Below are 26,189 nucleotides of genomic sequence, written 5' to 3' on the forward strand. Positions count from 1 at the left end.
AGTGTTGGGATGGTTGGTGAGCCCAAGAAGTTGGAGAAATATCAGATAGCGTACAGAGAAGGGGAGACATTTGGGGATGAAACTTCCTTGAGCTTGTGCTTTCCAGAACTTCTTCTTTTTTTCATTCAAACCCAACATGTTTTGGTTAGGTTTTATTTGCCTTGTTTAATGTACTTATAATGTATAATATGATTTTAATTTGAAATATACTAGCCGGTTAGTTTATGATGGTTCAAGTAGTGCATTTCAAAGCGTTATCTACCTCAGACTCCCAGTGATGCTTAAAATCTAAACAATTTTTGTAGTGGTGCCTGAAATATGTGTTAGTTGTTTGCCAGAATCTAATATGAAGGAAAGGGGGTTTACGGAGAATCCAGAAATCTTCTGCAGAGTAGAAGGAAAGGAGGACCTTTTTCTGCAGCCCCACTTCCAGCCACTTTCTGAAGTTGGGAGAAGGGACCACATAAGAATATTAGGGGGGCAGGCAGGGGAAGCATGGCTTTGTTTTTTGCAGTCTCAGATGAGGACTAGACCATATGAAAATAAACATTTTAGCTGGAGTTCAGTCATTTCAGCTTTGTAATTTTGTGCCCATAGCCTACTTTTCAGGTGCCATGTGGCGCCCAGCTTGTCTTGGTGAGTTCTGGCACCTCTATTTTTAAAAAAACAAAAACAGAAAAGTAGCACCACATGTGTGCCCCCCCCTCCGTGGCTGCACTCTGTGTATATTGCAATCTAGTTATCTACATCCAAATATATAACCTAGTCTGAAAGGTTGCTCTCAGGTTAAACTGAGTGCTTAGGATTGTGGCACACCTGCTGCCAAAGCTACAGTTCCATGTGGAGCAAACTTCATGCCACAGCCATGACACAGCAGGTTCCTGCTTTGCATCAGTCTTTGTTTCTACAACAAACATTTTTTCAAAGTCAAGTTATATGTCAAGTTCCCTTTGGAACAAGAAAAGCACCTTAAGAATTTCAGCTTTCATATCTCTTAAAGGTAAAGGTAAAGGGACCCCTGACCATTAGGTCCAGTCGTGGCTGACTGGGGTTGCGGCTCTCATCTTACTTAACTGGCTGAGGGAGCCAGCGTACCGCTTCCGAGTCATGTGGCCAGCATGACTAAGCCACTTCTGGCGAACCAGAGCAGCACATGGAAACACTGTTTACCTTCTCGCCAGAGCGGTACCTATTTATCTACTTGCACTTTGATGTGCTTTCGAACTGCTAGGTTGGCAGGAGCAGGGACCGAGCAATGGGAGCGCACCCCATCGCGGGGATTCGAACCGCCAATCTTCTGATCGGCAAGCCCTAAGCTCTGTGGTTTAACCCACAGCGCCACCCACGTCCCTCATATCTTTTAGGATGTGCTTAGTCATGAAGCCTTAGCGCACACTTACTGCTGACACTCTCAAGTCACACAAAGAATGGCATTTCTGTGCTAAGAGGCAGGGCTGGTTCAGACAGGGCTGTACGTCTCTTGGTTATTCATCACTTGCTAGCTGACAACTTAATGTGTGAACTCACTCTGCTGAGAAAACATTATGTTTGAGGTGATGTGAAAGTTCTAGCTGTAGTGTTTGATCAGTGATGGCTCATTCAGACACCACCACCCAACAAGTGAACATAGATGCAGGATTTATGCAGGATTTCTGACTGCCAGATACTGTGGGAAACAAGAGAGGATTATCACCACACCTTCTCCGGCATCTAACTGGTTAGCAATGAAATGACTGGATTAGATGCCTTATGCTACCTGTAAATAAACCTCGCTAGTGGCACTTTGGGAACTTCCCACCAGGCAACTTTGCTGACAGTTTTGTGTCATTGTATATTTCCTGATTTAATTCTTCAGAACTCTGAAAGTTGACAATGTTTGTACTTTTCTTTTCAAAAAAGAACATGTTAGCTTGCAAAATAATAAATAAATAAATAACCTAAGATGCAGCCAGCAGCAGCCCAGTCTAGCTCAGACCCCATTATTTCCTCTTTTTAAAACAGTTTGCTTTGAAGCTGACACAACTTTGAATGCTTCAAGTTTGTTCTGGCACCAGAGAAAACTGGCTCATCTATAATTCAAAGGGCATCATGCAAATTGGCCTTGGCAACAGCACAGTGAAATAACTGGGAGGTTCTGGGCTCAGAAGGGTTCTTGGAATGTTCTCTTCCCAAAAAGAGACAAGGACAGAGGGCTCCCATTTCTATCCCCACGCCACAGATTTTCACCTTGGATCCCGGCAAGGAAGGGGCTGCAGAATCAATTCCATATGTAGGGGCCATTCCCCCCCACCCAAGCAACACACACATGGGCAGCTTTAGGGGTAGCTAATAGAGAAAAGCCCAACCCAGTGTAGACTGATTTAGTTTCCATTGTTGAGCAAGTATATGAAGAAAATGTATGAGGAGCCCTGCAATTCAGACCACAACCTTGATCTGCAAATAGAATGAGTGCACTTACACTGTTGGAAAGCAGGTACCCTTATGCGCCCCCCCAGGCAAACAGCAGCTTTGGGTGGCAATTTTGAGAAATATGTTGCAGAGGACAATGGAAGAGGAACCCGTGGCCCATGCCACAGCACCAATGCTGTCCCACAGTAGCCCTGATCTTACAGAAAAGGTAAGAGATCCTGTTCATTGATTTCTCAAATCATACCTACTTTTGCCCTTTTATTAGCCAAGCAAGGCAGAGGGAGAGGTGAAAGGGAGAGGTCAAGCACTGACACATGAGCAGCAAGAAAGATTTTAGAGAGAATCATAGGCGGTGGTGTGCACATTAGTTGTGGCTGGTATGATACTGAAAAGGCTTTTCTGAAGGAACAGTCAGATTTAAAAGAGAAAACCTGTTATACTTACCATGAAAGGTATTTCTGGATCCTATAAAAGCTACTGCCAGATTGGGATTTAGGTTTGGCGAAGCCCAACAGTCAACAGGCAACAAAGCAAGATTGCAAAAAATAAAATAAAGAATTCAAACAGGAAGCTGTCGTCTTAGCTTCTTCCCTTTTCAGTTCTTAAGCAACAAGCCAGAAAGTGAGGTGATTCAGTACTAGTATAGCATGGAGAACCTTTCAACAGAAAGGTTGCTTTAAAAATTCACTGAGACACTCTGGTAGGAAAGGTAGAGAAGTATAATGGAGGAACTATTAGAAAAAGTAGACAAGTGATGAGGCGCATCAGAATAAACAGCTGCTGACAGCCCAGGTGGACTCTGGTGGCAGCTGTTCAAGCATCCAGAAGTACATTCCTCTTGTGGGGATCTGATGAGACTGGAGACAGTAAGAATTTGTGTGGAGTTCAGGTTAATTCCAGGTGGAGACCACTGCGGAAAATGTCCAGCAACCATAGGGCTGCCATGGCCTGCTGCCAAATGTGGGAGGATCGTGCCCACATTGCTGAGAGAGGGTTTGTTCTGTTGGGCATTGCAGGAGCAAGACTGTTGATTTCCTTTGAATCCTCCACACTGCCTGTTCCAGTGGGCTGGGAGGACCAAAAATCCCCAACTCTAGTGGACCTTGAGGCTTGACAGGAGTACTTTGGCTTGTAGGGATGGAAATGATGTTGTGAGAAAGACTTGTCACCAGGGCTGGGCGATGTTAGCTTTACAACATCACGATGGATCACCAGCCCAACATCACAGTGTTGAAAGCGAGGAACAAGCTGTCTCGGCTCTGGCCCTGCGAGGCATTGGGGTGAAACTGCCTCAGCTCACACCTGATCTGGCTCTGAGGTGCTCTGCATAGAACTCCCTTGGTGAGAGGTAGCAAACTGGGAAGATCTGCCATAGCTGTAAGTGGTGGGTGCTGCCATTTAACTGAGCTGGGGAGGGCTGTAGCCAAATCTTGAGTGGAAGCAGAACTAGCTGTAAAAATGTCTATTGCCTTTACACACTGTAATTTTGCTGCTGCTATCTGCTCCTGGTGGGAGAGTGTGGATTTCGTCTGCGCCTTTCCATTTAAATGCAGGCAAAGAAGCTGTTTTGTTTACTGATGGTTAGCAGAAAAACTTGGGTGACTGACTGAAGAGTAGTGGTTTGAAAAACCCTAGCTGTACTGAGCAAATGGCTGGGGCTGAGGCTGGGCGGGGAGGAGGGGATACAGAGTCTACTATGACTAAAGTCAGCAAAGCAAAGGACAAGACAGAGTCTCAAGAGGTTGCAGATAAAGAAACCAACAACTGAACAGGCCTCAAAAAATGACCAGGAAAACATCTGAGTGGGAGAAGGAGTGCTGATGGGGCTAAACACACAGAGAAGTTCAGCAAAAGGCAGAAGAAGCGAGGAAATAACCAGCCTGAAAAGAGAACACCAGGAGTCTCAGGAAGAAATGACTGCTTTCTGTGATGCAAATTTTAAAAGCTGAAGAAGCAGGGAGGAGCTTAGATGACAGCTTCCTGTTTTAATTCATTGTTGTTGTTGTTGTTGTTCTTCGAGCCTGCAATATTGCCTATTGACCACTGGGTGGTGCCAAACCAAAATCCCAATCTGGCCACAGACTTTACCTGGTCTCTAGAAAGAAGGAAGCTGGCTTGACAGAGGGAAAGGGACATTGTTCTAGGAAGCTTCCCTGTCTTGCCTCACCATAAGTAAACAGAGAGATAGCACATGGTTTCCAATGTGGTCATTGAGTTTAAAAAGTTTATTTGTCCCTGCTTTAAGCAAAACCAGAGTGTTGCCACTGGGAGAGAAGAGGTTTAAAGTAAATTATGCATGTGGTTACCATCTTCCAGGGACAGCATATTTGTAACTTAAAGTTCAATTTTGTCACAGAAAAAGCTCCAGTGAAGAAATTACATCCAAATGCAAATTTGTGAATTTTGCACAAGTATTCTAAATATTCTAATTTGCTGATCAATGATATTTCAAACAAAATCCTTACTTGAAGTGCTGCTCAGCTCTCTCTAGGTTTTCAGTAGAAATATGTGAAATGGCAGAGCTCGTAATTTGTTGACACTCTGTCAATGTTAAGCCTTGGAAATTTGAGGACTTCCCCTGGAATCACATGAACTGGGCAGTTCCTTAGGCCTTGAGTTTCAATTCTACCAGAAGGTCTTAGAGCCTCCTCTGAATAAAGCTTCTTTTATAAAGCTACTCCTTATTATTGGTGCCTTTTGTTGGACCCAGAAACATTACAAGGGTTTCCAGTTGGGTTGCCACTGTCAAGTCCTCATCAACTGTTAACTCTGGGGAGAAATCTCAAGCCTATTATAATCTCAGGCTCCCTTGCACCTTCCTCCAGCCCAGAGCTCAGGGGAAACCACCACATGAATTGGCCGCACCACATTTTATTTGACCTTGGGCTCTCCTTGGGTGCCCTGCAATCCTTTCAGTCTAGGGATGCACCCCAGGGTCAGAACGTTCCTAAACTCAAATGAACAAGGTACAGAATAGTTCACTATTTATATTCTCCACACCATATGGAAGAAGCATAAGAGCAGGGGTCCCCAAACTAAGGCCTGCGGGCCGGATAAGGCCTGAGGGACTCGTTTATCTGGCTCGCAGTGACCCCCGCCGCCCGCTCTTACTGGCGCTACGCCGTGCGGCTGCCCACTTCCAGGTCGGAGGAGCACCAGAAATAGCTTGTGTGAATGTGTTATTTGCGCATGTGCAAGAGTTATTTCTGGTGCACATCCGGGTCAGAGGAGGCCCATGCACATGCTATTTCCGGTGCTCCTCCGACCCAGAAGTGCGCTGGAAATAGCGTGTGCGCACACATATGGGCACACACTCCCCCACCCTCTGGCCTGCCGCGCGATCGGCGCTGGACACACCGGCCCGAGGCGCAGTAAGTTTGCTGACCCCTGCATAAGGGGGTGGAGATTTAAGTCCATGAGACTCTCACCAGTTGAGGTTTATTCCCAGAGAATAATGTGTGGTCAGGACTCCCGCCTTCCCCACCCATTGCTCTAAGCCACTGGGCTGCTTTTAGAATGGTCTTTTAATTCCATGCTATATTTACTAAAGTCATCATCCTTTCACATTTGTGTAAGAGATACTCCCTGCAGATCAAGATCTAGAAAGGTCTGGCGGGGGGGGGGGGAGCCAACATCCCACCCTGGTGACTGGCAGCTCCACGTAAGGAGGATTGATTTGCACATTGAAAACTGTGGTATTGGACATCTAAAATATTTATTAGTTGGATGGGTACTTTTGTTTTGATTTCCAGAGAAGCAAAGCTGTCAAAAGTGACTTCTTCAAGGACTGAGCTCCTTTATTTTGGCAAATACATCTCCGCACATCTCTAATTGGAGTACACTGAGCTGTGCAAAAGCATGAGGCATAAACCGCCTGAGAAGGACAGAATGAGGTTGCAAGAACTGCTAATAAGGACCTGAATACAAAAGTAGTGCAGATTAAGACACTTTTTAAAAAAAGCAGTTTTGAAGAAATTTAAGTAAATGCAAAAACAGCACAGTATTATTATTTTTTAACACACACAACCCCACAGAGAGAGTGAGAACTAAAATTATTTACATCTGTGGTCACCAACACTGTGGTCATGGGCACCATGCCCTTCACTGACACCCCTGCAGGGCCTTCAGACTCTGAGTTTTCATAATGTTCAAAAAATAAGTCTTTAGGCCTCAAAGAAAGTAAGTTATAAAGCATAATTTAGAGGTACCCTTCTTAGCAATTTGTATGAAATGGGTCAGCTGAGCTGTTTCTTTCTGTCAGTATTGGTTAAAATGAGTGATGCCACAGCTGTGACTGATGAGTGACTTTTTTGGACACCAGGAAATAGGAATCCCCGTGTCTTAAACAGCTGCTCTTTCCACCTTCTCTTTAGTGTGCTTTTCCTGCTTCCGTTGTATTTCTCAGTCTTCATAATCTCTGTAGTTTCCCCTTCCTTTTCTCTTAGCAAATAGAATGCATCTTTCCTGTGGTGAGTTCATCTGAGATCAGGTTGTCCCTAAAAGTTATTTTCTGCAAATACTGCTACAAAGTAAGTACAGGAGGGTGTTAAAGAATCCCTCTTCCCCAAAATGGACAAATGAAAAACAATTTGGGAGAAGGTTTGGGCATGTCTCAGGCTATGCAGGGGCTAAGGACCAGGCGTTCATTAGTAATTCACTGTCTCATACCACAAAGAATATTCCAGGGTGCTTCAGCAGCCAGTGCCTCTTCCCAAGGAACTGTGGCAACTGGAGCTCTGCAAAGAGAACAGAAGCCTCCTACCAACTCTCAGCACTCTTAACAAACAACAGTTCCCACGATTATTTGGGGGTGCAGTGCAGGTGGGGACTTACAGTACAGTGGTCTGCATGTCTTCTCCTAAGTATACTTGTTTTAAATGGGACTAAATCCCTGGCAAGTGGGTATAGCATGGCAACCTATGCTTTGGTTTAGGGCTGGCATTAGGGGAAAACAGGATTCTTTGACAGCTGTATGGCAGGCAGAAATTCAACAGGTGAAGCGTTTTCTCATATGGAAATACAATCATGTGAATATTCACAGAATTCACCTGTTAGCTGCCTGTCAGCCATGTGGAGCATTTCACAGGCAGTTTCTTGAGAGGCTTTTAAAAAACATGTGTGTTGAAATAGTGGAAGAAGCACAGGAATTGCCTGCCACACATTTTTCTGCCTGTCAGCAGACTTGTGGAACTTTTTTAAAAGGTGGGGACAGGCAAAGAAACATGGAACTCCTCCAGTTAGTGCTGTGTTTGTTTTGCTGCCTGTTGGGATGTTGCTTGAAGGGGGCCTCTGTTGTATATTATGCAAGTTTTATTATGATATTTTTCTACCAATTTTCTTCATGGTATTCATAATTTTATGAATCCCTAAGTCATCTTGTTTTCTTAACACTACCCTCATCTTAGGCAAGGTGCTTCAACTCTCATAAGAAACAGCTACAATATTTAGGTGTATTCAGTTTACTGGACATTTATCAACTACAACATCTCACTTCCAGCAACAGAAACACATCCTGTAACTCCAGATACGTTTCTGGAAGCAGGATTTGGTGATACAAAACTTCCCTTTCCTACCTATTATATTACAAAGTATGTCATGGTAAGTTAGCAAATCAGAAAAGGAACAGGGCAACCCCCACTTACCCGCCTCCAGTGCCTCCATTTTTGCTGAAGTGAGTTCGTGGTTCACTCGAAGCCAGTTTGAGCAGCTCATTCCATTCCCGCTCCCACTCTTCTTCTGTGTAAACTAACCCTGACTAGGAGAGAGAGGAGAAGGCAGTTCAAGAAACAAGGAGACAACTGTGACTTATACCTTGTGCCTTGATTTGTATCTTTATTTCTTGAGTTAAGAGATCTCTGAACTCACATATGCACAAGTTCTCTGGAACCTGAGAGTACAATTGCTAAGGCTCATCTGCAGTATCCCTCCCCCCCCCCCAAATATACATTAATTCAGCTGCTTTTAATGACCAAAGTAAGCCACTCCACTTTGAATTAAGTTATCATAGAAACAATCTTATTTGGTTTCTCTTACAAATATTCTTCTGGAAGGAGGGCAGAATAAAAAAGGTTAAATTGTGCATGTGTGGAAGCTGCTATCCTATGCTCCACTACTGGGAGTGAGTCCTGCTACATGTAGTGATACTGATATCCTAGGAAACATGCATAGAATTGTGTTGTCAGTGTCTCAGACTTCCAATGGTTTTCAAAGCGGACTTTGCTGTGCAAAAAATGCCTATTTGCACCAAGTGTTTAACAAAATGTTCCTCCCAAAATGTTTGTTTAAACAGCACAATGACATCATACAAAATAATTTAGAACAGAACAGAGAGGGAACATTTCTGATACTGAAAGTTGAGTGGTATAAATTAAGTGTCTCAATGTTAAGTGAAAGATGCAAGGTAATGGGCTGTCCTGCAAATCACCCCCCCCCCCATGGATTAAGAGGACTAAGTGAAGATATCCAGTGGGTGGGGAAGGCACCCTGTCCATGCTCAAAGTCCTTCTTCATCATCATTCTGTCACAAGCATCAGGCATGTGTCCTGGCACTAATAAGGGACTCTATGAGGAAGCCATAGTGAGTATGGCTTCAAAATTAAGTCTGATAAATTCTTGATATTGTACAAACCTCTTTATTCTGCTGTGTCTGCTGCCACCTCCATCTTCTCTTCAAGGCTTCCCTTTCAGCACCACTTCGCATCATTGTGTAAAGTGCTTTCCGTAAGACAAGGTCCCGGTCATGAAACCCCCACATTCCTAAATGCAAAAAAGTCGTGTGACAGGAGCAAGGATGAAAACAGGACTAGCACAAAACACACATGAAGAGGAATTAAGGCTTAGGTGTAATCATTTGCATGGTTCTCCTAACTGGAGTTTAATTCCCTTTGCTTATGTTTAAGCATTTCAAATAATAGGTGCAAACATTAAATAAGTTAATATAGGGCAATACTGAATTCAAAGCAAGTTTTAGGAAATGTTCTTTAGAAACAATGGAAGAGTTGAGTTGCCTGATGCACAACTTTGCCAGAAGGAAACAAATGTTCTTGATTTTAGCCTCAGAAATTTGGAGTACTATTGGTGGGCCTTGAATGACTAATGATCACTGGGGGCTCTTTTGACTGTTTTAGAAATAATGACCCAAAAACCTAAGGGCTGGCTGACTTGCACAAGAGAGGGATGAATATCCCCTGGAATCCAAGTTCATTATAAGAGAACTTGAATTTGCTAGATTTGAATCCTAAAAATACTACCAGCCACAGGCTTGCAAGCTTAAAAATCAGCAAATTATTTGTGCACTGAAATTATTTTAATTCAAATATAAATAATATTCTGATTGCTGCTTTACCAAAGAATGTCCTTTCTTAAGCCGGGGTCAATTTGTGCCTGGCATTGTTGTGTGTCCTGGCCCTTCACCATGGCTGCCTGGGTTAAAGTCTTGAACGCTTGTCTCAGGGGGGGCTGTGGGTACTCTCTGCAGGTCTCTTGCTCAGGGCTCCATGCCATGTGCCCTCCCCTCCCTTCCCTGTGTATGTTGTGTGCTCCAAAGCAATGGATGGAAGGAGCATAAGGGGGACTGAACAGCCTGTAAGGATGCCTCAGGCCTGGCGGTGGGGCAGTCTTTGAGGTACTGTGGTGTCACCCTACATGTTGTGATGCAGGGGTATGTGCTGGGAGCTCCCTCCATGTTACCAGCATTTCTGGCAGTAGAAGTTTCCAGAGGCACTGGGGGCAGGGGGGGGGGAGAGGACATGACAAACAGCATCTTCATTAAGAATGCAGTTGGTGTGACAAACGTGTTTCTTCTGCAACTTGAAATCTACTTTCTTGTTTTTATATTGATGCTTTTCCTTTTTTCTGTTGTTAATGATCATAGGGCTACATTTTACACTAATAGCAAAACAAGCAATGAGAGAAAACAGACATGAAGTCCATTTGAATTATAAGTTGAATATAAGGTGGATACAGTGGTACCTCTGGTTAAGAACTTAATTCATTCTGGAGGTCTGTTCTTAACCTGAAACTATTCTTAACCCAGTGTTTCCCAACCTTTTTTGGGCAAAGGCACACTTGTTTCATGAAAAAAATCTCAAGGCACACCACCATTAGAAAATGTTAAAAAATTTAACTCTGTGCCTATATTGACTACCATATTTTTCGCCCCATAGGACGCACCGCCCCATAAGACGCACCTAATTTTTTGGGGGGAGAATAAAGAAAAAAAAATTTCCCCTCCCCAGGCACGGGGCAGGCGCGGGGGAAGCCCAAGCTTCCCCCGACCCCAGCCCCCAGAACAGCCTGATATCCGCAAGCCTAGGGAGCCACACTGGTCTCCCCAGGCTTGCGGAGAGGTGCGTGAAGCCCAGGGGCGCTCTTCAGCGCGCACCAGGCTTCGGGATGCAGGCAGCTCTGCGCTACCCTCCAGAGCCCCGTGCGGCTTCGCGCTGGGATCCGGGGGGTGGCGCGGAGCTGCAAGAAGCCCTGGAGCACAGGCAGCTCCGCACCACCCTCCGGAGCCCCGCGCGGCTTCGCGCCAGGATCCAGAGGGTGGTGCAGAGCTGCAGGAAGCCCTGGAGCCCAGGTAGCTCCGCGCCACCCTCCGGAGCCCCGCGCGGCTTCGCACCGGGATCCGGGGGTGGCGCGGAGCTGCAAGAAGCCCTGGAGCGCGGGCGGCTCCGCGCCACCCTCCGCAGCCTCCTACGGAGGGCGCCCCGTGCTCCGCGCTGCTGGCTGCCGCCCGCAAGCCGTGCACGCGGGGGGAGTTCCCCTGGGCGCGCAAGGCTTGCGGACAGCTGCGCGAAGAACGGGGCGTCCTCCGAAGGACGCCCCGCGCTCCGCGCTGCAGGCTGCCGCCCGCAAGCCTTGCGCGCCGGGGGGGGGGAGTTCCCCCAGGCGCCCAAGGCTTGCGGACAGCTGCGCGAAGCACGGGGCGTCCTCCAAAGGGCGCCCCGCGCTCCGCGCTGCAGGCTGCCGCCCGCAAGCCTTGCGCGCCGGGGGGGGAGTTCCCCCAGGCGCCCAAGGCTTGCGGACAGCTGCGGGAAGCACGGGGCGTCCTCCAAAGGGCGCCCCGCGCTCCGCGCTGCAGGCTGCCGCCCGCAAGCCTTGCACGCCGGGGGGGGAGTTCCCCCAGGCGCCCAAAGCTTGCGGACAGCTGCGCGAAGCACGGGGCGTCCTCCAAAGGGCGCCCCGCGCTCCGCGCTGCAGGCTGCCGCCCGCAAGCCTTGCGCGCCGGGGGGGAGTTCCCCCAGGCGCCCAAGGCTTGCGGACAGCTGCGCGAAGCACGGGGTGTCTTCCAAAGGGCGCCCCGCGCTGCAGGCTGCCGCCCGCAAGCCTTGCGCGCCGGGGGGGAGTTCCCCCAGGCGCCCAAGGCTTGCGGACTGCTGCACGAAGCACGGGGCGTCCTCCAAAGGGCGCCCCGCGCTCCGCGCTGCAGGCTGCCGCCCGCAAGCCTTGCGTGCCGGGGGGGAGTTCCCCCAGGTGCCCAAGGCTTGCGGACAGCTGCGCGAAGCACGGGGCGTCCTCCAAAGGGCGCCCCGCGCTCCGCGCTGCAGGCTGCCGCCCGCAAGCCTTGCGCGCTGGGGGGGAGTTCCCCCAGGCGCCCAAGGCTTGCGGACAGCTGCGCGAAGCACGGGGCGTCTTCCAAAGGGCGCCCCGCGCTCCGCGCTGCAGGCTGCCGCCCGCAAGCCTTGCGCGCCGGGGGGGGGGAGTTCCCCCAGGCGCCCAAGGCTTGCGGACAGCTGCGCGAAGCACGGGGCCGCCCCGCCTCTCCCGCCTCCCTCCCACGGCACACCAGGCAAGGTCTCACGGCACACTGGTGTGCCGCGGAACACCGGTTGGGAAACACTGTCTTAACCTGAGGTACACTTTAGCTAATGGGGTCTCCCACCGCTGCCGCACAATTTCTGTTCCTATCCTGAAGCAAAGTTCTTATATCTGGGTACTATATCTCAGTGTTTCCCAACCGGTGTTCCGCGGCACACCAGTGTGCCGTGAGACCTTGCCTGGTGTGCCGTGGGAGGGAGGCGGGAGAGGCGGGGCGGCGCCGTGCTTCGCGCAGCTGTCCGCAAGCCTTGGGCGCCTGGGGGAACTCCCCCCCCGGCGCGCAAGGCTTGCGGGCGGCAGCCTGCAGCGCGGAGCGCGGGGTGCCCTTTGGAAGACGCCCCGTGCTTCGCGCAGCTGTCCGCAAGCCTTGCGCGCCTGGGGGAACTCCCCCCCCCGGCGCGCAAGGCTTGCGGGCGGCAGCCTGCAGCGCGGAGCGCGGGGCGTCCTTCGGAGGACGCCCCGTGCTTCGCGCAGCTGTCCGCAAGCCTTGGGCGCCTGGGGGAACTCCCCCCCCCGGCGCGCAAGGCTTGCGGGCGGCAGCCTGCAGCGCGGAGCGCGGGGCGTCCTTCGGAGGACGCCCCGTTCTTCGCGCAGCTGTCCGCAAGCCTTGCGCGCCCAGGGGAACTCCCCCCGCGTGCACGGCTTGCGGGCGGCAGCCAGCAGCGCGGAGCACGGGGCGCCCTCCGTAGGAGGCTGCGGAGGGTGGCGCGGAGCTGCCCGCGCTCCAGGGCTTCTTGCAGCTCCGCGCCACCCCCGGATCCCGGTGCGAAGCCGCACGGGGCTCTGGAGGGTAGCGCAGAGCTGCCTGCATCCCGAAGCCTGGTGCGCGCTGAAGAGCGCCCCCGGGCTTCACGCACCTCTCCGCAAGCCTGGGGAGACCAGTGTGGCTCCCTAGGCTTGCGGATATCAGGCTGTTCTGGGGGCTGGGGTCGGGGGAAGCTTGGGCTTCCCCCGCGCCTGCCCCGTGCCTGGGGAGGGGAAATTTTTTTTTTCCTTTATTCTCCCCCCAAAAAATTAGGTGCGTCTTATGGGGCGGTGCGTCCTATGGGGCGAAAAATATGGTAGTCAATATAGGCACAGAGTTAAATTTTTTAACATTTTCTAATGGTGGTGTGCCTCGAGATTTTTTTCATGAAACAAGTGTGCCTTTGCCCAAAAAAGGTTGGGAAACACTGCTATATCTTATATCTAGTACTATATCTGGGTTAGCGGAGACTGTAACCTGAAGTGTCTGTAACCCGAGGTACCACTGTACTGACAAGCAGGAACAGGTGTCGAAGAGGGTGACCATGATGATAAAGGGTCTGCCTTAGGAGCAGCCTGGAGAAGAGAAGACTGAGAGGTGATGTGACAGCACAGCCATCTTCAAATATCTGAAGGGCTGACACATGGGAGACAGAGCAAGCTCCAGAGGATAGTACCCAAACTAATGGATTCAAATTACAGTGGTACCTCGGTTTAATAACAGCCCTGTTTATGAACGATTCGGTTTACGAACTCCGCAAAACCAGAAGTAGTGTTCTGGTTTGAGAACTTTACCTCGGTCTAAGAATGGAATCTGAATGGTGGAAGGTCACCGGCGGTGGGAGGCCTCATTAGGGAAAGTGCACCTCGGTTTGAGAACGGACAAGAAATGTGATTCCTACTAAACATTTGGAAGAACTTGGATGGTCATCTGTCAGGGATCCTTTAGCTTTGATTCTAGTCCAAGAGGATGGACTAGATGACCACTGGTGTCCTTTCCTACTATGAAATTCTATGATAAATATTTTAGAAGATTCAGGCCTCTGCCTGCAATTCTGTTCTTGACATAATCTTATTAAAACAAATGAAATATTTGTCCGCATCAGGTAACTTTATGAATATCAAATGCTGGCCCCACAGGTTAAAAAATTAATTTGCTACTGTACCTTCATCAGTGCCAGCAAAGTGGTGTAGCATCTCTCTTCCATAAAACAGTACTGACCAGTGACATATCCAGTGTAACTCGTGTGTGTGTGTGTGTGTGTGTGTGTGTGTAGAAGAACACCTTTTTATTTCAACGTAGCCCAGTTCTATCTTCAAATTTAAAGAAAACTAATGTGTCCTTATCTCACTGATCCTTACAACTGCTCTGTGAAACAGAAAACTGAAGCTGAGAGGTCCGGTGTTGCTTTCAGCAAGTCTATGGACAACCAGAGATGAGTACTCAGATCTCACAGAACCTAGTCCAAATAGTCACTTACTATATCACAGTATCATTTGCTAACATGGATAAGAGGAGACCCCCCCCCCAACATTGTGTTTGTACACCATGGGGTCCACATCTTGTTCAAGTGAGGTTCTTTCAATCCTTCTGAAGGAGAAAGATTGAATCTAAGCATTGTAAGCAAGATAGAGAGTTGTCCTATTCTTTCAGAATGCATTATTTACCAGAAGACCTACCTAGGGAAGCCGCATGCAAGAGGCAGTTGCCATCCCCTGTGGTTGCCAGTGGGAGAAGGCGTTTACAGCTTGTACACACTGTGGACCACCAGTTAAGACGACCTGAAAAATGAAAATTAATTTAAAATGTAAGGACACTGCCAACATTAAGCACGTTGGAGTCCTATTGATATTAAAAACAAATAGCTTAATCTTTTCAACTGAAATCAATGGTTGTGGTCGTAATAAACTGAAATTAGGCTAAAGCAACCTATAACATGAAAATGTGTGACTATACCCAGGAGGCAGACCTGTAAACTGTAGCTATATTAATAGGTTGCGTTATTAAAACACTTCGTAATCGCCACATGTATTCAACAAGCAGCAGCGGGCACACACTTCACATGCCTAACCATTCTTATGAAATCTAAATCAAGAGTGCACTTGGGAAGCATAATTTAAAGTGGTTGGGCTGCCTTTGGGAGTGATAAAATTGGAAGTAACATATCCTCATTTTTAGCAGCTCCTTTCTTGCAGGCATGGTGAAATAACAGACTATCACCTGCACCATGCAGAAGATTTTGACAATAATGTAGTGTGGTATGATAAATCAAGGGTGCTGCATAAAGGAGACGTATACAATCCATATAAAATCCATATAAAATCTTTACATTTCTTGATATGAGTTTTATAGTGAATAAGGTAATAGCTAAGAAAACAGATCCTGTTACATTTTGGAGTCAATATAAAGCACAATTCTCTTGTGTTAAGAAATAGTTTTCCAAAGAGCTCATACCAGCCATGTTGATTCCTTCTTTGACTTACCAAAAATGGTTTCAAAGTTGTAAATGGTGGCACTTACATTATAGCAAATCTTCCCAATTTTAAAAGCATAAACATGACAACCAGGGAGGATTTAGGTTTGATGAGGTCCTAAGCTACTGAAGGTAATGGGGCCCTTTATATGTCCAGCTGTCCTTTGTCAACAACAAACTGACGCTGTTTTTTGTGTTGAATATATGCTATATGCGGGTGGCGCTGTGGGTAAAACCACAGTGCCTAGGACTTGCCGACCGTATGGTCGGCGGTTCGAATCCCCGCGGCGGGGTGAGCTCCCATCTTTCGGTCCCAGCTCCTGCCCACCTAGCAGTTCGAAAGCACCCCTAAGTGCAAGTAGATAAATAGGGACCGCTTTATAGCGGGAAGGTAAACGGAGTTTCGTGTGCTGCTCTGGTGCAGGCTTGCCAGAGCAGCGATGTCACACTGGCCACGTGACCCGGAAGTGTCTGCGGACAGCGCCGGCTCCCGGCCTCTAGAGTGAGATGAGCGCACAACCCTAGAGTCTGTCAAGACTGGCCCGTCCCCACAGACACTTCCGGGTCACGTGGTCAGCGTGACAAGCTGCATCTGGCAAGCCAGCGCAGCACACGGAACGCCGTTTGCGTGGACAGGCGGAGTCCCCAGATCCCGCGCGGTCCCCCCGTCATGTGGAATAACGACTCAAGACAACGTGCTATGGGATTAAATTGGCCACAACTTTATTAAATTTCAAATGTGGGTAGACCTTGGCTCAGGCATTGGACGTTCTCCCTCCCCAGTCCCCAGCCGGGGACCTAGGGAGCATCAGGGTTATCCAGTGTGGGGGGGGATGGGCCGGCTCTGGAGAACATATGTTCAAGCAGAGATAGCCGCCCCCGTTACGCCGCCACCGCAGGGGAAAGCAATGACGACCTTTCGGCGTACGGTCAAAGCCTCTCTTCAGAAAACCCCTTTAAGGGGAACCCTGGAATCGCCGCCGCAAAGAGGAAGATGGACAAAAGGATTCCGCCCAAGGCCTGATACCGCCAAAGTTGTGACGTTTTGCTATGGGAAAGGCGAAACCTGCCAATGCAGGGAAATTCCTTTCCGGCCCTTTAACAGTGACCTTAACGTAGCAGCGCCCGCATACCTGTGAAGAAAAGTTAACCTGCAAAATAAGACATTAACTGAGGGTGGGTAGGGTGGGAGAAGCTCTGGAGCCAAGTGAGGATTCCCAGGTAAGATCCTCCCTCTATTGTGTGGGCAGGTAATCCCTCCCCTACCTGGCCTGGTCTCCTTGGCAACGCTTCCCCCAGGTGGGATTGGACAACTGACTGAGGTAGGCGGAGACCTCCAGGTATCCCACCTGAGGGAAGGCAAAGCCAAGCCTATGCTGTTGGAGCCGCTCCAGATCTAGGGGCTGCACACGTCCATGCAAAGGGCGCCCCCCGTTTTAAGCGGGGAGCGGTCATTACCTTCCCACTGGTAAGCGGTCCCTATTTATCTACTTGCACCTGGGGGTGCTTTCGAACTGCTAGGTTGGCAGGCGCTGGGACCGAACGACGGGAGCGCACCCTGCCACGGGGATTCGAACCGCCGACCTTTCGATCGGCAAGCCCTAGGCGCTGAGGCTTTTACCCACAGCGCCACCCGCGTCCCCTAGGGGTACCTTTACCTTTACCTATATGCTATATGGTAATTTATGGACCTAATAGGTATCTAAAGCCATTTGCACATAACAAAATATGTATTTTATCAAAGTAATGGTTGAACTGAAATACAATTGGAAATGTACTTCCAGCTTTTTTCCCTTTAATTTTTTTTTTGGGGGGGGTCCCCAAGAGAGTGGGGCCCTAAGCTATAGCTTGTTTAGCTTATACGTAAATCCGGCACTGATGACAACAAACACTCAACGAAGCTCTTGCTCCTTGGAATCTTGGGGATGTCCAGTGTACAACCCGATTATCTCTTGGCTCAGGCTGACTGGACAGAAACAGGAGTGGAGGCAGCTTACTACCTTTTAGGGTGAGTTTGGCCCTAGGGTTCAGAATAACACCTGAATTCAACAGGAAAAATGCTGACCTGGGTTTGGATTCAGGTTGAATCCTTTACAACCCCCACTTGCCCCAGATGACTCTTCAGAACGGTAGAGAGGGGCCTTGATGGTCCCACATATGCACAATAACATTCAGAGTTGTGTCATTCATGCATACTACATATCCCATTATGCCATGCAAAATACCAGGGAAGATTCTGGAGCAGATCATTAAGCAAACAGTCTGTGAGCACCTAGAAAGGAATGCTGTGATCACCAATAGTCAGCATGGATTTCTGAAAAATAAGTCATGTCAGACTAACCTGATCTCGTTTTTTGACAGAATTACAAGCCTGGTAGATGAAGGGAACGCAGTGGATGTAGCCTACCTTGATTTCAGCAAGGCATTCGACAAGGTGCCCCATGATATTCTTGTAAAGAAGCTGGTAAAATGCGGTCTTGACTATGCTACCACTCAGTGGATTTGTAACTGGCTGACTGACCGAACCCAAAGGGTGCTCATCAATGGTTCCTCTTCATCCTGGAGAAGAGTGACTAGTGGGGTGCCACAGGGTTCTGTCTTGGGCCCGGTCTTATTCAACATCTTTATCAACGACTTGGATGATGGACTCAAGGGCATCCTGATCAAATTTGCAGATGACACCAAACTGGGAGGGGTGGCTAACACCCCAGAGGACAGGATCACACTTCAAAACGACCTTGACAGATTAGAGAACTGGGCCAAAACAAACAAGGTGAACTTTAACAGGGAGAAATGTAAAGTATTGCACTTGGGCAAAAAAATGAGAGGCACAAATACAAGATGGGGGACACCTGGCTTGAGAGCAGTACATGTGAAAAGGATCTAGGAGTCTTGGTTGACCACAAACTTGACATGAGCCAACAGTGTGACGCGGCAGCTAAAAAAGCCAATGCAATTCTGGGCTGCATCAATAGGAGTATAGCATCTAGATCAAGGGAAGTAATAATGCCACTGTATTCTGCTCTGGTCAGACCTCACCTGGAGTACTGTGTCCAGTTCTGGGCACCACAGTTCAAGAAGGACACTGACAAACTGGAACGTGTCCAGAGGAGGGCAACCAAAATGGTCAAAGGCCTGGAAACGATGCCTTATGAGGAACGGCTAAGGGAGCTGGGCATGTTTAGCCTGGAGAAGAGGAGGTTAAGGGGTGATATGATAGCCATGTTCAAATATATAAAAGGATGTCATATAGAGGAGGGAGAAAGGTTGTTTTCTGCTGCTCCAGAGAAGCGGACACGGAGCAATGGATCCAAACTACAAGAAAGAAGATTCCACCTAAACATTAGGAAGAACTTCCTGACAGTAAGAGCTGTTCGACAGTGGAATTTGCTGCCAAGGAGTGTGGTGGAGTCTCCTTCTTTGGAGGTCTTTAAGCAGAGGCTTGACAACCATATGTCAGGAGTGCTCTGATGGTGCTTCCTGCTTGGCAGGGGGTTGGACTCGATGGCCCTTGTGGTCTATTCCAACTCTATGATTCTATGAAAATACATAGGCAGAAACATCAAGAATTTCTGTGCAGGCTGTGGTTTACATGACGCATTGTTTCATATTCATAATAGGAGTTAAAATGCCATCAATTCTGTGAACTGGCAGAGGTGGATCTTCAGTAAGTTAGCACTTTACATATAAACCCATATAAAATTATAAAAGGAGACCTCACAATTGTAGGTCATCTTCTAAGCAAAGACCAATATATACCATTGACATTATTCAAAGCTGACTGGAATCTATCCAGACAATAATGATGGGAATTGAGGAACTCATCAGCTGTGCAGGAATCCATCCTGTCTCCATCATCTTCATCTGTTGAAAGTTGCCCTAGGCTGGACTTTCAATAAACAGCCCCTATGTATTCAAGAATTATTCCGGGGATGGAGAGTGCAGAGGTGTTGCCAATGCCTGCTGCTATGGCATGCTGAGACTTTGCTGAGACAGCAGAACAACTCAGATATATATATAGATTATATAAAAGCCTTTTAATCTATTATTCTGTCTAATTAAATTATTTAGATATTCTTCTACAGTGAAGTTGCAGGAGCGTAAGAATTTTCTTACTCCCAATAGCGGCCACAGAACCTCTAAAGCAGGCATTCCCAAAAGGTGGTATGTGGGCCAGCAGTGGTTCACAATCTTCATTCAGGTCGTCCACTGCATGTCCACATTATATATTCACATCAATTTTTACATTGTATTTCTATTGTTTTTAATTCCTTAAATTGCATTGTACTGTATTGCAGCTTGAATTCTATAGATTGCAAATTGCATTACACTAAAATGCAATGTAAGAAACAAAAGAAGCAATAGAAATAGAATTAAAAACCATACAGCATCAAGCACAGCCCACTGCAATGGCTACAACAGGCAGAAAAATCATTGAGCGGTCTGTCGAGACCACTGGCAATTTTCAATTGGTTGGGGGGGTGCTTTGGGGACAAATAGGGTTTGAAGGCAATGGCCACCCACTGGAGTGGCCCATCCAGTACTCCACTGAAAATGAAGTTTCTATTCACAGTTATCATGGCTAACAACAACTGAACAATATATGTATCATTAGCCATTCTGATTTGAGGCAATTTGTGATGGCCCTGACAGATCTAGCCAACCTGCATGCTACTGCAGTTATTTCAGAGATTTCTTATTTCTGCTGTCATATAAAACACATTTGTTTAATCTTTTTTAAGCCATCTGAATTGTTGGGTTACACCACATACAATATTATTAAGAAATTCTATATGCAGCCAATCAGCCACACAGCACTCAAAATCAGCTTATAGAGAATTCCCAAGATGCCATGCAACCTAAATGCAGCATATACAGTTGGCACTCATCAACTGCCATTACACAGACTGTGGTTTGCAAGGCAGACTTTGTGTTGTTTTCCTGAGTGACATCTTAATATTCTGACAGGGGAGGGAAGGGGGAAATCAAGCAACACTAATCCTTTTCTGCCAATCCACAGAATGTTAAAGGTAAAGGTAAAGGTTCCCCTGACCGTTAGGTCCAGTCGCAGACGACTCTGGGGTTGCAACACTCATCTCATTCTATAGGCTGAGGGAGCCGGCATTTGTCTGTAGACAGCTTTGGGGTCATGTGGCCAGCATGACTAAGCCACTTCTGGCGAACCAGAGTAGTGCACACAAAAATGCCATTTACCTTCCCGCCGGAGCGGTACCTATTTATCTACTTGCACTTTGACGTGCTTTCAACTGCTAGGTGGGCAGGAGCTGGGACTGAACAACAGGAGCTCACCCCATCGCCGGGATTTGAACCACCGACCTTCTAATCGGCAAGCCCTAGGCTCAGTGGTTTAGACCACAGTGCCACCCACCACAGAACGTTAGGAATGTGCTAATCATTGTGTGAAGAAACACCTCCCTTGTCTGTCCTAACTGTCAATCTGATTCACTGGGCAACTTTTAAATTATGAGAGAGAGGGCAAGGAAGAGAAAGAAACTCTATCTCCCCACTGTCTTCATACATTCACATTCCTTTCTCACACTCCTTGTCTGTATTACTCTCTTGTCAAAATAAAAAATTTCAATCTCTATACCCTTTACATGTAGCCAAGGTGATCTAGCCCCTTCACCATTTTAGTTGTCTTTGTTTTCTACTTTCACCAACTCTACAGTATTGCGTATGTATCTAAGATGTAAGCAATCAGCTCCAACAATAATGTGGGCTTAAAAGTGGTACACAAACAAGAAGGTCAAACAAGCCGGACTCTCTTGTCTTATGTATTTACTCACCAGCTTGTTCCAGAGCGGCCATGGTTGCTTGCTCAATCAAGTCCCGCTCAATGAAGCTTCTAAAGTCTTCACTGTAAACACTAAGGTCAGGGAGCTGGAATGTGTAGATGGGCATCTCCAAAGGGAAATGTTCATTGTTGCATTCACTGGCCACATGGGACCGCGCAAGGGAGACTATGGCTGAGCTGGCATGAGAAATTCCTCTAGACAGCCTCTTTTCTGTGCAGGAACAAAAGAAAGGGGGGAGAGAATGAGTCAACCAAAGCAATTCTAAATGTTTTTACTCAGAAGTAAATGAGCTTGATGGGGCTTAATCCCTAGCAAGTGCCTTTAAGATTGTACTCCCAAAGTACTTTTACCCTGATGGAGACAACGATCTCTTCTCTCATCTGTGCTACATTCTTGCTCTCAAGGCAAGATGAAATAGAACCCCGTGACCTTTGATTGTAGGTTTATTAAAAGGACTGTTTTATTAAAAGGACTATACAATGTTAGAGTGTACAATGCATATTCTAACATGTAGGCATGTATACAATGCCTACAACCAAAATAAAGCAGCATAAAATACAGCTAAAACTTCATAGTGACCAGTAAGATATCACAAAATATCTTCAGCTATAGGTTTGTGTGAAATGGAAAGAAACTGGAATATCAGTGAATGCCTTATTTCAAGGGGTAGAGCATTCTGCATTGCAGGTTTAAAGGCCGTGCTCTGGGTGGTCACAATACAAATTTCAAGGGCTTGCAGCAGCACTAAGAAGACCTCCTCAGATTACATCGGCAACCAAGCAGGTCTGAACAGGAGAATGCAGCCTCTCCTGTAACCTAGTCCCAGGTTTATGATGAATCATCACTTTCTTTGTGTTCCCTGAGAGTATATTGCATATGTCACAGCTCCACTCTATAATAAATTGCAGTGGAAAATCAGTACGCAAGTACTGAAGTCCCCCACCTCCCAGCAAGCCAAACTGGAAATCCTGAGAAGCTGCTCCCTTAATCCCCATCTTGAAATGTCACTAGTTAGTTAGGATCCTGTTTTTATACAAGATAGTGAAAGAAGTCTGCTTCTGCAAAATCTGGCTTCAGAGTTATCATGATTTTCTGGAAGAAATAGGTACTAGCTGATCATGAAATATATTAAATAATTATTCAGTAATTCACTTTCAACTTTCCTAACAGATCAAATAAAATTCATCACAAAGTCACTCTCTGGCACCCCAGCACAACATCAAATAGACCAAAGCTGGCTTTAATCTGCAAATAGTTGAGTAGAAGTAACAATCGTGCTCAAATTTGAAGGCAGGTTCTGTTTTTTTGCCTGATGCTGTGGACTCGGATGACATCTGCACATACATGACTATCAGAAAATACTGTACATCGCATCTTATCCACAGCAAGTGTTGTCTGACCTTTTCTAGTGAAAAGCTCTGAGCCTGCTCAACTGATTTTTATTCACAAGGATCTGAAAGCCCATGGCATAAACACCGTCTAGTGCCATTTTATTTAGTGCAAAGTTGCCTGTGGGTCTAGGAATTCTCAATTGCCTCTGACTCAATAGCTGCATGGTCTAAGGCAAGGATGGGAAACCTGCACCCCCTCCAGCTGTTGTCGGGCTCCATCTCCCAATATGAGCAGTCCAACATCTGGAGAGTCAAAGGTCCCCCAGCCCTGCTCTAAAGCTCCTCTCTAACATCCCAGCAGCTGAACTAATGGCATCCAAAGCATTGGTTATGTTCACTCAGACCTTGCCTGCTGTTTGGGAATCCTAGCAGTATATATTAAGGTAGTGAATTAACCCTTTGCTATGGTGGGCTTCTCACTGTGACACTCGGTTTCCACTTCTCAATTTTTTATCTTTACAAAAGCATGTGAATTGTTCACTTCAGCTTTTAAAGAATCCCTCTTTCTTTTCTTCCCCAATTAAAAAAAAGTGGCTTTGAGTAGATTTTACACATACCAGCCGAGTTGAATTTCACTATTTTTTATAAAATACCCTGAACACCAACAGGTATTTAATAATATAACTATATTAATAATTATTACTAGTACTGTTGGTAAAGACCACTACTGCTGCTTTTTTGTTGATAGAAAAAAAATTCAGGATTCTACTTATATAAACCAATTAGGCTCATATAAATAAAAGTTGTTCCTATTAATACCCCAGTAAATGGCATCAGAAGCTAGTAAATGTCTTTTGTAATCGCTAGCTAACATAATAGTTTGTTCTGAGTTTTTATGCCCACCCTCTCTTTGGCAGAAATCTGAAACTCTTTGGTAATGGAGAAAAAGAGAGTCCTATCTTACAATATGTGTCCAACAATATGAAAACCTAACATCCATAGTTTTGACAAACTTGTATGTTGCCAATGCTGAATCTATGAAGGTATATCAAGGGCAGGATAGTTTTGGAGTGGGCCTACCGGTTTTATTTTTTGGCATCTCAGTAGTAAACCTTTTACCTGTGTTAGGTTAACAGAAAACCTACAACAGCAGCTTGCCAATCAAAGTCTGAGCTAGAAGCACTTTACCTTGAGCAATGTCATCCTGTCTTTGAAGTGATGGTCGTTCACTCTTGTTCACCTGTTGGGAAGGATCCGTTTCCTGCTGCGGCTTAGGATACTTCCCTTCGTTGAACGCTTGTGGCAGATTAGCTGTATGAACCTGCCTAAGCTGCTCATAGTCACTCAGGGCGGCAGTCAAATCCCAATTTTTGCCTAAGAATGAGACATCATAAGAGCATTGTTAACAACTTCAGCATGCATGGAAGAGTGACTGGTGCCATGTTCTGCCTGCACACCAAAGACAGTGTCTGCTTGTGGAGCTTCATCTTTTTTCATCCTACTGAAAACCTCTTTTGAATTGGAGTATCAAGTGAATATGAAAGCCCTGCCTTTAAAGATGTCATCTACAGAAAATCTAAATTTAGTGAGACCAGAATTAACATAGCTGTTACCAGTGCTGTTTTTCTTGAAAAAGAGGGGTTGGAACTCACAATGAACGCCTCCCTTATTCTCTTATAATGGCAATGGAGACCACCTAAGAGGTGCAGGAACTGAGATTTGGTGACACCAGTAACAAGTTATTTAAAGAAAGAAGAGTATGAGAGAAATCAAAGCACTTTATCTCTCCTAAATGTTTTAAAATGATACATTTGGGAAGGAGGGGTAGGGGGGAGAGAGAAGGAAAGCTGACAAACTATAGCATCTCTACCATTACCAGCTTTGTGGTTCTGGCTCTGGCTGTATCTTCTCGGGCTTTGGAGAATTCTTGTCAGAAGTCTAAGCTTTTTATAAGACTTCTCTAAAAAATACTTAGAAGACTCAGAACATTCCAAATTATGATGAGCATGTTTTGCACCCCATTAAGCAGATTTCAGCTTTTCGGGTAGCTATGAATTTTCAAGTTATTTCTGGTTACTTCTGTAGTCATGAAAATAATGTTATGTTTTAATAATAATAGTGTTTTAATATGGCAAAGAGCAAAGTGCCATGCTTATGTTGTACACCCATGGTTTTTAAACATTTTACCTTCCAAGAACCCCTTCCCCATCATCTTGTCAAGGTCACTCCCTGGTGTCTTATAAGAGGATTCTAGGGCAATTTCTAAGGCGAACACATAATTTGCAACAACCCCAGATGAGTATGATGGGCCTTGCTATTGCTCTGGTTAAGCTGATAATGTGACCCAGAAAAGACTCAACACTTTTCTATAGTTGCACACCACAGGGGGGAAATGGTAGCAATGGGTAATATGTTTTTTTCTGAGAAGGTTGCCCATCATTCACCTAGAAGTCCTAGAACACATTTTGATAAGAATCACTGCTACATAGTGAATGCCCTGAGGAGAAAACATTTACAAGAGGTACAGTAAGTAATATTTACAATAAATACTTAGTGCAGTGCTAGCAAATTATCTGTCAGTTAAATTAATAGTTGGACATAAAAGGTAAAGGTAAAGGGACCCCTGACCATTAGCTCCAGTCGCGAACGACTCTGGGGTTGCGGCACTCATCTTGCTTTACTGGCCAAGGGAGCCTGCGTACAGCTTCCGGGTCATGTGGCCAGCATGACTAGCAAACCAGCAAACCAGAGCAGCGCATGGAAACGACATCTACCTTCCCGTCAGAGCGGAACCTATTTATTTATTTGCACTGCGTGCTTTCAAACTGCTAGGTTGGCAGGAGCTGGGGCCGAGCAACGGGAGCTCACCCCCATCATGGGGTGAGCTCCCAGCGCCATCCACAAATCCCCATCACGGATGGCACTGTGGTCTAATCGTTGGCCATACTTAGTTGCAAATAAGCACAAAGAAGATAACTGAAACTGCAGCAGGGGATTTGTTTAAAAAAGATGGTGGTTATTAATACATGCAATAAGGAACCAAAACTTCATTAAATTATATTTATTGTTGCAGATCATTTCTTTAAAAACAAATAAATGCTATCTTAATATCTACCTTGACAAACTGGTTCGAAGAACAACAATGGACTTTCATGGAAACTAATTTGGAGGGCACTTCAAACAACATTCCAGCAAACAACAGGATGCTCCTTTTATTAAGGTGGAGTTTGCTATTTTGCAGAGGCTGTGCAGTTCTCAGTAATGTACAAGACTGCCTCACTTCAATGGGATCTGTACTAAATATGGTTTCACTGCATGTATATTTTGTACATATAATTTTTAACACCACGTGGCAGGGTTGTTAGCTTGAACAATCACCCATGAGTATTGTGGCAGTTTCTGATGAGCCATGATCATTAACGCCTTGCACATTCATGTTCTTTTGTGCTGCAAAATAATCTAATTTTGGATTTCTGTGACATAGCTAAAAACAAGCATAGCAGCCTGTGACATAAATTCCCTGAAGGAAACTGTTTACATCTGATCGCAAAGGCGGGGGAAACCCTCTTTGTCTCCATGGCAGCATTTTAGAAGGT

The 26,189-nt window shown here is 46.4% G+C and overlaps 1 protein-coding gene across 6 annotated transcripts in view; it reads right to left on the bottom strand.

Annotated features, from left to right (window-relative positions):
* OTUD7A (OTU deubiquitinase 7A) overlaps positions 1-26,189 on the bottom strand; it is a 133,756-nt gene that overhangs the window by 40,763 nt on the left and 66,804 nt on the right. For all 6 annotated transcript variants that reach the window (XM_028705764.2, XM_077918354.1, XM_028705762.2 and 3 more), the window contains 5 exons: positions 23,782-23,967; positions 21,254-21,472; positions 14,653-14,754; positions 9,038-9,165; positions 8,052-8,164 (listed from right to left, as the gene is read on the bottom strand). In XM_028705764.2, coding sequence (XP_028561597.2) covers positions 8,052-8,164; positions 9,038-9,165; positions 14,653-14,754; positions 21,254-21,472; positions 23,782-23,967 — 748 coding nt within the window. The remainder of the gene's footprint in view (positions 1-8,051; positions 8,165-9,037; positions 9,166-14,652; positions 14,755-21,253; positions 21,473-23,781; positions 23,968-26,189) is intronic.

Source organism: Podarcis muralis, chromosome 14, assembly GCF_964188315.1.
Source record: "Podarcis muralis chromosome 14, rPodMur119.hap1.1, whole genome shotgun sequence".
NCBI classification, from domain to species: Eukaryota; Metazoa; Chordata; class Lepidosauria; order Squamata; family Lacertidae; genus Podarcis; species Podarcis muralis.